At 46.4% G+C, this 12,886-nt stretch overlaps 1 protein-coding gene across 1 annotated transcript in view; it reads left to right on the plus strand.

Moving 5' to 3' along the window:
- Positions 1–1,545: 1,545 nt before the first annotated feature.
- Positions 1,546–12,886, plus strand: part of LOC144129541 (uncharacterized) — a 135,109-nt gene continuing 123,768 nt past the window's right edge. Inside the window, exons 1-3 of the mRNA XM_077663689.1 lie at positions 1,546–1,635; positions 10,146–10,269; positions 10,876–11,172. Of these exons, the coding sequence (XP_077519815.1) occupies positions 1,546–1,635; positions 10,146–10,269; positions 10,876–11,172 (511 nt within the window). The remainder of the gene's footprint in view (positions 1,636–10,145; positions 10,270–10,875; positions 11,173–12,886) is intronic.

Raw genomic sequence — 12,886 nt, forward strand, 5'->3', positions numbered from 1 at the left:
CTTCCTTATCCGCTATGCTCACCTGACCTCTCCCCATGCGATTTTTTCCAGTTTCCTCGTGTGAAGAGAGCCCTAAAGGGTCCCTCGATGGAGAGCGTAGAGCCCATTCAAGACGCCACGACAAAGTGGCTGACAGTCCTACTAAAACAAGCGTTTTCCAACTGTTTCCAAGACCTCAAGAAGCGATGGAAGCTCTGTATGGACTGCAAGGGAGACTATTTTGAAGGGGTGCTGCGCAATTGATTTCAATGTTAAACGCATTTTTTTAGTGGTCTCAGTCTGTGAAATTTACGGACAATTGTTGTAGAGATGCACAAGACTTAGACATTACAATAGGAAATTCAAATACCTGTTTATTTTTTAAATAACACTCCAATGTAGACAGCAAATGCACATACTTAAAATGAAGGAGTAACAACAAAAACAAAAGAAATACAGGAGACAGTGTCGAAGCAGAGAAGAAATAACAAATCACTCTGGTTTATAATCATCTTGTGTGGATCTCTGATTATGAACATGTGGAAAAATACTCTTAGTCCGCGAGAGCAGATGCATAATACACCTTACCTTTCGGCTAATTTAACATGCTGATTTAAATCACGAGGCACAGGGCATTCGTGAGCAGCTACCTTGTCAATGGGCTTTTCAGGCTGCCGCTGTTTAAACGCAGGAAAAAGCATCCACTGCAGTGAAGAACTGCGGCTCTTGCATGCCTCAGAAAATAAATCTACAATTTACCACTTTTCGAACAGTCATAACGGTTCATGATGGATCTGAATTTTACTTCTGTAGTACAATTCTACAGTTCATATTCCGCTTGAGGATGCGCTTGAATGCAAAGACGCCGCTATCCAATGGGCGCACTTGAAGAGCTTTTCTGCCGTATGGGTTGGGCCGCTCTTCGTAACGTTCTTAGAGGAAGCTGAGGTGCAGAGATGTCACTCTAACAGCTGCAGCTTCCACTGGTGGTCTACTGGTGAGAGCCTCTCCAATCCTCTCCAAATGATAAGGATTGCTTTTGGTTTATTTTTAGCTACTTGGTTTTAGCTAATCTGCAATGCCCGTCTTCTTCATGTCTGGTTTATGGAATGCAATCCTCTATACATTCCAAAACACAAGTTTTCGAGCAGGTACGTCAGTAAGCATCTTCCCAAGAGGTCATTCCTTGGGCTAGCTGAACGCATACGTTACCCGACCCATGCACTGCAGTGACTGCTGAGGGATAACCTGCGCTCTAATTATAACTTTTATGAGAGTCACACGATCCTGCAAAGGCATTCCCGAGACCGAAAGTTAATAAGTAGTTTTTAACCACCTTTGAATCCCCGAGCTGTGTATGTGCAGCATAGGTTAAGTACAAGGTTTGGATTTGTTTATTATGGTTTAACGTCCCGAAGCGACTCAGGCTACGAGGGACTCTATAGTGAAGGACTGAGGAATTTCGACCACATGGAATTCTTTAACGTGCACTGACATATCACAGTACAGGGACCTCTAGATTTTCACCTGCATCGAAAATCAACCGGCGCGGTCGGTATCGAACCCATGCATTTCACAGAGAAGCGCGCCACAACCACTGATCCACCGCGCCGGCTTATTGTACAGGATGGCTCAGGCCAATGCATATGCATCGTGGTGAAAACGTTTCAGATTACTTCGGATAAGTAAGCAAAGAAGTTGGCAATCACCGCGAAATTCCGGTAGTGCGTTTATGACGGCACGGTTGAGGGAAATTACCGCTTGCCCTCATGGGTGCCATAGTGTTGCATTTTTTCAAGAAAGAAAGTTCTGAGGCAAAGCGGAACGTAGGCTGAACGACCGTGGCATTCGCAGACTCCACCTCAGTGATGTCGACGTAATGCTGAATGGAAATGTGGGTGTTTTTGCGAGAACTGCAGCATTTGATGTTGTATTTTTTTCGAATATAACGGGCAATATCTATTTACGCAACAGTAAAGATATGCTCCTATGTATGAAAGTTGTAAAGACTGGCTGTGATCCCGCCGTATATACATACCATGATTGTGAAAGCTCGCATTGCTATATCTGTAAAAGCTGAATTCCTTGATTACAAAAAAATCGAACATCTGCTGACAATTTTCAGGCGTCCGCGTGCACTCGCCGCGTAATTGTCGACCATTTTTCGACTGCCTTCCTTCTCTCGATGAGAGTCACCTCTGCACACTGTGCAGCTGCTGCCCTAGTCAATGATACGTATGCATGCATGCAGCAATCTGGAAAAAATATGGCGATGCTCTATGACTTTCGAGTTTCAGTTATTTGAACAAAAGTTTTGAGACGTATTCTGCCGTGACGGAGATGAGGAGCCCTCACTGAAGAAAGGCATGCAATGAACAAGGCTGCTCCGGCAAGAATGATATTTCGCTCAGCAATATAGTCAGCATCTCTCAATTGGTGAAGTAGTTGCCAAATTATGTTTTTTTCTGCACGTCTACTGCGTAGCAGCATGCCAAACGCTTTACCTGGTTCAACATGACACGCACGATATGTTTGATGCATTGCTCTTAAACTTCGTTAGTTCACCGTATGCTGCACGCAACAAATATGATGGATAGACCGTGGAGGACGCTTGAAGAACAGCGATCAAAATCAAGATTCCATGAAAGATTCATAGAAGTTGCTAACATGTTCTTGGTATAGGAAAGGAATATACAAAATGTTGAATTGTAAATGCGGAACACTGTTGTAAATTGATGTAGCTCAGGTAGAAAATATTACAGCAAATTTAGTGCGACACGTAAAAAGGACGCGATGGATTTGCCTTTTACGTTCGGCCTTTAAAAGGCCGTCTATGAAGAAACAGGCTGAGGCACGCCTACCGGCGTTTTTGCCTGAGATGAATTTCTATGTTATGCGACAAGTACTTCCTTTGCAGCAATGAAACATCTTACGCTGAAACACCATGGTATTCACAATCTGCACTTTATTGGTAAAGACTTAGGCCAAAATTCACGCCACCTCGATCTTCTGCACAAACAATAAAAACGAAGCACTTAATGCGCTGTGTCTGATGCTAAAATAACATGCATTATAATACGTCAATGACCCGAACCTACAAAGCTCTTGCTTCCGCCGCCTCGTGGTAAGATTGTTGTACAGAAATGCCCATGTAAACCTACATATAATCTAATACGCCTCGCCTGTCCGCAAAGAATGGATACTTATTTCTATGGGGAGGCACATGCGACTGTTCAGCGTCATTATCACACGTGCGCATTTATGAAGAATTCAATCTCGGTGTGCGCAAATGTGCTGTTTGAGGCCCTCAGTGCTTGAACATACGAACGAACATAGAGTACAGTGAAAGCCCTCAGCTCTTGGATGCGTAAGCATGTGACGGTCTAAACTTCCTTTCGTAATCGCCGAATAAGAGCATACTTCACATTTGTAGGGCTTTTCACCTGTGTGCGTACGCATGTGCCGAGCTAGGTGGCCACTTTTAGCTGTTGCATAAATGCACTTGTCGCACTTGTATGGTCTTTCGCCTGAGTGCGTACGCTTATGCTCAACTAGGTTGCCCCTTTTAGCCGCTGCATAAAGGCACTGGTCGCACTTGTAGGGTCTTTCGCCTGTGTGTGTACGCTTGTGCTGGGCTAGGATGCCACTTGAAGCCGCTGCATAAAGGCAGTTGTCGCACTTGTAGGGTTTTTCCCCTGTGTGCGTACGTTTGTGCCGTAGAAGGTCGCCACTTGTACTCGCTGCATAAAGGCACTTCTTACACTTGTAGGGTTTTTCACCCGTGTGCGAACGCTTATGCACAAGTAGTGTGCCCATTCTAGTCACTGAATAAAGGCAGTTGTCGCACTTGTAGGGTTTTCCGCCTGTGTGCGTACGCTCGTGCTCCTCTAGCTTGCTACGTGAAACAGCTGCAAAGGGGCACCGGTCACACTTGTATCGTTTCTCCTGAGCGTGGCATGACATGTGGATTTCAAGGTCGTGGGACGTCTGAAACGCCGTTGTGCACAGGCAGCATTCAAATTTCGCTATTGCGTCGTGCGATTCGATGTGTCTCACAACTTCGTCATAATTCGTAGAAGTGTAGGGACAGATGATGCATGTGAACGGCTTTCCTGTGAAATTAGGGCTCAGAAACTCGACAGAATTTTCTTCATTGGTAGCCAGTGAAGGTCGCAGATGCTCCCAATTTGTGTGGTGTACATTAACGAGCTCAGTGGTCGACGCCGCTGGTAGAACAGAATTAACGGGATTATCCTGTGGATTGGATGCAGCCTCTGGAATCAAAGTTGATAACAAATGTACGTTAGGAAAAATCGGATATTTTCGTACCTCCACATTCGACAACGTTTTCGAGCAATGGTTGAAGAATGCCACACCATTTGGCACACTGCACTATAATAGTCTGGTGCTGGAAAAAACACGGTATGTATACACACTGAGATAATGCTGCACATCGCCGAGTGCTCAAACTATCACAAGAATTCTCAAGCGAGGACATTGAATCTTGAGGACATTGGATTTTAAGCCCTGCTACGCGCACAATTTATAATGCGATTTCGGCTATGCAGATCTTATAGCGCTCCGGAGGGGAATGTTTTTTTCCCCATTGTGCATAAAGCAACCAAGATAGCTGGGCCGACGCCTGATGTTTGTGCACTCTATGTAGCCCCAGGCTTAATAAATTCCCATCAAAACGCACCGCTAAGTATTTTCTGGTCCTCCTTTAAATTTATTTCGTCCACTGGTTGCGTCGTTTGGAAGCCCATCAGTTTCGTTTTGTTTTATGCGGTTTACATGCCGATGGGACTCGGGTGTTGATAGACGCCGTAGTGAAGTGCTCCGGATAAATTTGATCCCCAGGGGCTCATTAATGTGCACTGCCATCACACAGTCCAAGGGCCTGTACCATTCGACTATATCGAAATGGCGCATGAGAGCCTTAGATGATTATGAGCCATTAAACCAAACACAACACACACACATCGAAATGCGACCGGCGCCGCCGTGATCGAAGCCGCAGCCGAGCTCCACAGCTACTGTGAAACCGCGGTGGCGCACTTACAAGAGAACATTGAACCTCATTCTTATTCAACACCACATAATTCAGATTGATACTTTCCAAATCAGTGTTGTACCTGAGCACAGCAGTATGTCTGGCACTTGACACAAGACTAATAGACGCCAGAAATTCGCATGAAATTCTGTAATATGCGATCTCAGAAAAAAAAAAATTACATCCAAGGCATTCATAAACGCAAATCTGTACACTGTCCATATGAGTGACAACCAAAAAATACAGTGTACTAGTGGTTATAAGAACTATGAAAATTATCGCCAATCCTCCAAGAAAAAATAAGGACAGAAGCGTATACGCCAAGAATACATGCTATTTATGCGATATTGAAATACCGGGTGTTTCAGCGAACACTTTCAGAAATTTTAAGAAACAGGCGTTTCGGGATAAGAATATGGCTTTTCGGGCATATTATTACCAGTGTTGACAGGCACGGGAAAACTGCTCAGTAGTATTAAGTAGTAAGCTGGTTAACTAATTGTTAATAATGAACTTTTTAACTATTAGAGTTAGGCGCCCAGTTGCGATTTAAGATTTGATGCCGGTTGTTAGTAGTAGCCATATCAGTTTTTAGACTTTCGAAAACGCGATTAACCTCGCCGCTGTGGCTCGACAAAATTTGGCTGCATCGAACGAGAGCACATATGCTTTCGAAAGCATGCAGGCAAAGCAACCCCTCCAGTGCGAGTCACTGCACGTTCGAAAAAGCCCATTTTTGTCTTCATGCGACTTCATGGGAGCCCCAAGATGAGAAAAAGCACATCGCCGAGGGTAATCGCGTTTTACAAATTCTAAAAACTTATATGGCTCTATTTAGCGACCGGCTACAAATCTCGAATTGCAACTAGTCGATAGACTACTAGTGAAAAAGCGTATTATTAAATATTTGTGATCCGCCATACTGCCTAAAACAATTGTCCTGTTTTCTGGCGTCCGCCAAGACTGGTAATACTATGCCGCAACGTCCTTATTTTTGCACCAAAGAGTCGATTTTTGAAAATTTTTGAAAGTGTTCGCCGAAACACCCGGTACACATACACATCGTTTAAGTGCCAACTAGCGAATAAAGTACGAGCTTAAGAGAAAGGTTATGTTTTCTGCGTAAACAGGACAGCTGCTTCATAGTATTTACACAACAGCATCTCACAAAACAACTGCTCTCAAGTTTGCGTTTATTCAACAAATGCAGGCCTCTGCTTCGTATACATATGCACGAATCGACGACGCCATGGCGAATGGTGTGGCTGATTCGACTAAACTGGATGGACGTATACAAAACCGATCTCTAATCTTCGAAAAAGTACGATATGGCCAGAGAAGCTATACTACCCATGGTCGCAATTTCTCGTGAGGTTATGAACATTCTTAAGACTTTTACACAAAGCACCGAAGGCACCGCACTAAAGAACATTCAGGAGGGACGAATTCAAGGGGAACATTATGTATATTACAGAACAGCCTCCACGGCTCAGATGGTTGAATGTGGAGAGAAAACCGCTTTATATTCATAAAAAACCACGGCGCAACATTCCCAAATGGAATCAGAGCAAGAGCGTCCAAGCCAGATGTTGCTGTGATGTTCCTGTGACAGTGCTAAAAATTATACCTCTAAGAAAAATCATTATATACACATAAGCTCAGCATACACGTAGTTGTGATGCTTCGAACAAAGCTCCACCACACGACTTCCGCCGCAAAAACGCTGTCCGCGAGCCACGAATGAGCTAGGGAACAGAAGCTAGTCTTCGGGACGGTCACTTCCGCGAACTTTGGGTAGTAGTAATGTCGCAGAGAGCGGTTAAAAAATTTTGTCCTTTCTTTCTACGCCTCACTGATTTACTCGTGCACTGTTGATATCTCGTTGTACTCTAGCTTTTCTGAAGTACTGCTTTGCGTGCGTCGCTCTGTTTTGCAGTAATACGAGGAATTTGTAATATCTCTGAATCGCGACCCTTTTTTAAGAAGTGCCGTGCAGTGAACTTTTCGCTCACTGTGATCGATTATCAAGGTCGGAAGCGGCGAAAGCGACTTCGCCCCAAAATTCTCCTCACCGTTTGTCACTTGTGGGTTAGTTTCGGGCTGATTATCCATGGTAGCTCCTGTTAGGGCTTATGGGGGGCTTATGGGAGCCCAAGGGTTGCAGCTTAGTTACACCCCCGTGCGTATGATGAAAATCCGCGATGATCCCTTGTCTTCAGGTTGCGGCCCGTGAATGCCTGCAAAGAATGAAAATGGAATATTCTCAAAGATGCAATTTTTGCGAAGCAAATCTGGCGCGAAATGTTTACGCTCCACACGAGTGGGTGAACAACATTTCCTCGCATTGCCTATGAGGCAGCTTGAAAGACAGCTGGTCGTGTTCCCCCGTTTATGTCTGAGAAGGCGGTTTTTTTCATGCTTACACGCGATAGTAAAGATAAAATAATCAATTTCAGGTCTTGCGTGCCCGTACATTTGGGACACCTGGAGTACTTAATCACAAGAAAACACAACTCCGTTTTCACGTGAGCAACTTTCTCTATTCTTAACGCCCAACCATGGGTCCAGCGCAACCGTAGCAGAGCAGTTGTCATTGTACTGTTCAACTGTTGAAGGCATTGAAAATAGTGCGCCATTGTCCAACAGTGAAGCCTACCGGTGTAGGCAAATTATAAACGCTCTTTCATGAACTGCAAGTGGCACCGCTTTGAAAGCATCCACAGGGGCACTCTTGCCGAGAAAGCCCATGAACGTATACAAAAGATGTAAATGCCACCATTCTCTCACAAGTAGCCTCCATATTCTCCACCTCTACACAATTGCGCTGGTGGCGAATCGCGTCAAGAACTATTTTCAGAGAATGGCGAATAGCCTTATCACTGAGAGAGCAGCAGTGGGAAGAATAAAATAGTCAAGCACTTGCATAGCGAATTAACATGCTAACCTAGAACTGATTACGTTGGAGGTTACCATTGCTGCCGTTCTCTTTGAAAACGGTAAAAAGCTTCAGCATTATTGTGACGTAGTGCAAGTCATGCACACGCGCCTAGCCGGACAGAAGCAGCCCCCATTTCTGTTATCTAACGGCTTGCCTATATAACCGCTCGCCTTCTTCAATAAAGCGTCATTCATGCACCATGCTTCGTCGTGTCCACATGGTGTCAGAAGTGGCCGGTTAGCGATCGCGCAACGCAACCGGGCAACGTAACCGACGGCAGAAGCACGGCAATCCGGGAGGCCCGGGTAATTTCATCGGACCAGAGCCATGACAGACGCCGAGCAGCACCGCGCCCAGCCTGCCGCCCCCGTCACTTTGCTGCTGCCACCACCGAAAGCCCTGGATACAACGGGAGATGTCTGGCATAGCTGGGAAGCATGGAAGCAAGAGTTCGAGCTCTTCTCAACTGCAACCTACCTGGACCAAAAACCGAAAGAGGTACAGGCAGCCACTTTTCTCAACAGTATTGGAGAAGACGCACGCAAAACGTACAGCACTTTCGTATTTGATGCTGGAGAGGATAAAAGCGACATTGCTGTACTGAAGCGAAAGTTTGAAGCGTTCTACAATCCAGCACTAAACCTAGCTTATCACGAGTTTCGATTTGGAAAGCGTGACCAGGAGGAAGACGAACATTTTAACGATTGGTTAACGGAGCTGCGTGTACTAGCAAAAAGCTGTGAATTCGGTGCGCTGGAAGAACGCATGCTAAGAAGCAGAATCATTCTGGGAATGAGAGACAAGAAGCTTCAAGAAACGCTTCTTTCTGAAAATGCTTCCTTGGCCAAAACTGTTGAAATGTGTCGAGCTCGGGAACACGGCAAAGAGCAAAGTGAAGAAATACACTCCAGCAAGAACTGTCAAGTGGAGGTCAATGCGGTCCTCCAAATGAAAAGTCGCTGTAACAAATGTGCTCGTGTTCACAACAGTGAAACATGCCCTGCAAAGGGACGCACGTGCTTAAAGTGTGGCAAAAGAAATCATTTTGCAGCTGCGTGCAAAACGAAGAGCGCTAACCTCTGCGTGAAAGAGCAAAAAGTGGCGTCACTGGAAGCGAATTCAGACGGACAGGCAGATAATTTCTGGTTGCAAACTTTATCGCCAAGCAGCAAGAAAGACGACCGCTGGACTGCAATCGTGAAAATAGAAGAAACGCCCGTTGCCTGCAAGCTTGATACAGGAGCCAATTGCTCGGTCATATCACGCAGCCAGCTGCAGAAGATAACTCAAAAGCAACCCGAAAACTGCGCTGTCGTGCTGAACACATTTTTTGGCTTTCAGAAAAAAGCAACGAAACGTAGTCACCTTCATGTGACCGGACCCGAGGGAACATTTGAGACGACATTCTTCGTAATGGAAGACGACATACCCGTGACTCTTAGCGGCTCAGTTGCCGAGAAGCTAGGCTTGATTCGCCGAATTGCTTCACTGGAGCACCAAGAGCTGTACGACGTAGTCAAGCCGTATGAAGACGTCTTCTCCGGATTAGGCGAGCTCAAGGGTGTCCACCACTTGAAGCTCAAGCCAGGTTCCCAAGGAGTGGTCAAAGCAGCACGCCGGATTCCGTTCGCACTCGAGGACAGAGTAAAAGCGGAACTGGACCGCATGGAAGCAGCCGGAGTAGTTTCCAAGGTGACCGAGCCAACCGAGTGGTCCAGCCACATGGTTACCGTCATAAAGAACGACAAGGTACGCATATGCCTCGATCCATCTGATTTGAACAAAGCGCTGCTGAGGGAACATTATCCTATGCCAACGCTAGAAGACATTGCAGCGTCTCTGTGTGGAGCACAATACTTTTCGACTTTGGATGCCGCTACGGGATTTTGGCAGATAAAACTGGATGAGGAAAGCTCCAGAATTTGCACAATGAGCACTCCGTACGGTCGTTACAGGTTCCTACGTATGCCTTTCGGCATTTCTTCGGATCCCGAAATATTTCAGCGCGCCATGCACAAAGTACTAGAAGGTCTCACTGGCACAGCAGTCGTAATGGACGACATTCTAGTCTGGGGTCGCACTAAAAAAGAGCATGACGCAAATCTTGTCAATGTGCTGACAAGATGTCAGGAGCACAACTTGAAATTGAACAAAACAAAGTGTAACTTCTTGCAGGAATCCGTCAAGTACCTAGGCCACGTGTTGATGCGCGACGGGTTGAGCCTGGATCCAGGGAGACTGGAAGATATTTTCCACGTGCAGGCCCCTTGCAACCGGAAAGAGCTACAGACATTCTTGGGTATGGTTAACTTCGTTTCCCGCTTCATTCCTAATATGTCAACGCTCACAGCATCGCTCCGAGAACTTTTAAAAAAGAATGCTGCATGGGTTTGGGAAGACAGACATCAAAAAAGCTTTGAAGCACTGCGCGAAGCACTAGCAACGGCTCCCATATTGGCATATTACCAGAAGGGCAAACCAATCACCCTATATGTAGACGCCAGCCAAAACGGAATTGGCGCTGTGATAATGCAGGATGGACACCTCTTAGCTTACTCATCTCGCTCGCTGACAGAAGCACAGCAAAGGTACGCGCAGATAGAGAAAGAGATGCTAGCAATCGTCCACGGCTGTGGAAAATTCAAGGACTACATTTTCGGGCAGCCAGAAGTCATTGTGGAATCTGATCACAAGCCGCTCGAAATGATTTTCAAGAAGCCATTATGCCAGTGCCCTCTCCGCCTGCAGCGTATGCGTCTAAACCTACAAAAATACCATATAAATGTCAAGTATACTCCGGGAAAACAACTGTTCATCGCTGACGCGTTATCACGTTTTCCTAATAAAGCACAGCTCGTAGAACATTGCGCGCATTTCCACGTTAACACTATCGCTTGTCTTCAAGCTTCAGACAGGCGCCTGGAGCAAGTTCTGCGGGAGACGGACCGTGACCCAAGCATGGTGAAACTTCGCCAGTATGCAAGCACAGCGTGGCCCATTGACAAGGCTGACGTCACTACCGAGCTACGCAGCTACTGGAGCTTCCGCGACGAGCTGCATACTGAATCCGGCCTTGTGTTCCGGAGCAATCGCCTTATCATTCCTGCCAGACTGCGCAGTGAGGTACTGGCTTCTCTTCATGCTACGCACACAGGAGCAGAAAAAATGAAGGCACGCGCCCGAACCGTTGTCTTCTGGCCAAGTATAAACAGCGATATTGAGGAAGTCGCTCAACGCTGTCAAACATGCCAAAAGTACAAATCAAGAAATGCGCGACTACCGCTGTTAAGTCACGAGATACCAACTCTGCCCTGGGAGTCAGTAGGAGCTGATATTTGTCATCACAACGGTGCCGAGTACTTAGTCGTTGTTGACTTCTACTCTTTCTTTTTTGAAATCAGGCTTGTGCAAGCGCCGTCAGCCAACAAGGTTATTGCAGCATGCAATGACATCTTCGCAACACATGGCTTCCCAAGGCGACTTTGCACAGACAACGGACCACCCTTCAGTAGCCAACAGTTCAAGGATTACGCCGATAAGATTGGCCTGCAACACGTCCGGTCTAGTCCGTACTATCCCCGCTCGAATGGAATGGCAGAAAGAGCAGTACAGGAAGCTAAGAAGCTGTTAAGGCGGTTCCGTTTCGGCAGCACTGAGTTTTGTGCCGCATTGCTTGAGAGTCGAAATTCACCTCGGGACACTTCTCTGAAGTCCCCTGTGCAGAGGCTCATGGGCCGACAGACAAGAACGCTGCTTCCTGTACCAACCAGCCACCTACAGCCACAAACAGTGCAACCCAAGACCGTGCGACGAAGGCTAGAAGACATCAGGAGCAAGCAACGCTGCTTCTACAACAGAGGTACACGGCCTCTTCCAGAGCTTCGCACTGGCTCGACCGCAACTATGTACAATGTGCCCTCAAGATCATGGTCCCCTGTCACGGTCGTACAGCGGGCTGAGACTCCTCGTGCCTACATCGTCAAAACGGAAGAGGGTCAACAGTTTCAGCGCACAAGAGAACACCTCAATCCGGCTCCTCCTCCCTAGTCTCCAGACCACAAGACTTCCGCGCCGCTGCCAGCTGTGGGAGTCCCAGACACTACAGGGACATCCGAATCTACACAACTCCGCAGGAGTGAACGGAAGCGCCAACCACCACGAAGATACCCGGCGCCTGAGTTCTGAAACTCTACTTGATTCGACGATTTAAAAAAAAAACCAAAAAAAGAGAGAGAGGGGAGATGTGACGTAGTGCAAGTCATGCACACGCGCCTAGCCGGACAGAAGCAGCCCCCATTTCTGTTATCTAACCGCTTGCCTATATAACCGCTCGCCTTCTTCAATAAAGCGTCATTCATGCACCATGCTTCGTCGTGTCCACAATTATTTTAGAGCCAGGTTTTTCTCTTGCTGATTTCTTGCAGTGGCCGTTTTCAGAAAGATCTACTTCGGGCATGTAAGGCACTGCCCACTCCAACTCACATTTGCAAGGCACTCCTTAAACAACCAATAAAAATCTTTTCTTTTTGCATATAGTTAGCTATGGCGGTTTTGTCGGGACAACAGTACTGCCGTGATGGATTAAGGATGTGAGAACAAGAGATAATCATAGGTAGCAGGAGCTTATATTTGCCGGATCTCCTCGAGAGTGGGCGTCACAGGACTGCAGTCGTCGTTTCGGAGCTTTTACAGCCAAGTCAGTTGCTTTCCCTTGATTTGAAATGGGATGTAATAATTCACCTCTATAACGACAACTGTCACGTTTTTTTCCACATTTTTTTATATACGATTCATTTCTGTTCTATGGCGCACAACACTTTCAATTCAATTTCGGACTTGGGAAATGACACGAAACGTGTCCTCTTTCGCTGCAAGTTTAGGTTGCAGATGTTAGTGCTGAGGAATATATCGCTGAT

This window comes from Amblyomma americanum, chromosome 4, assembly GCF_052857255.1.
Source record: "Amblyomma americanum isolate KBUSLIRL-KWMA chromosome 4, ASM5285725v1, whole genome shotgun sequence".
In the NCBI taxonomy this organism is placed as follows: Eukaryota; Metazoa; Arthropoda; class Arachnida; order Ixodida; family Ixodidae; genus Amblyomma; species Amblyomma americanum.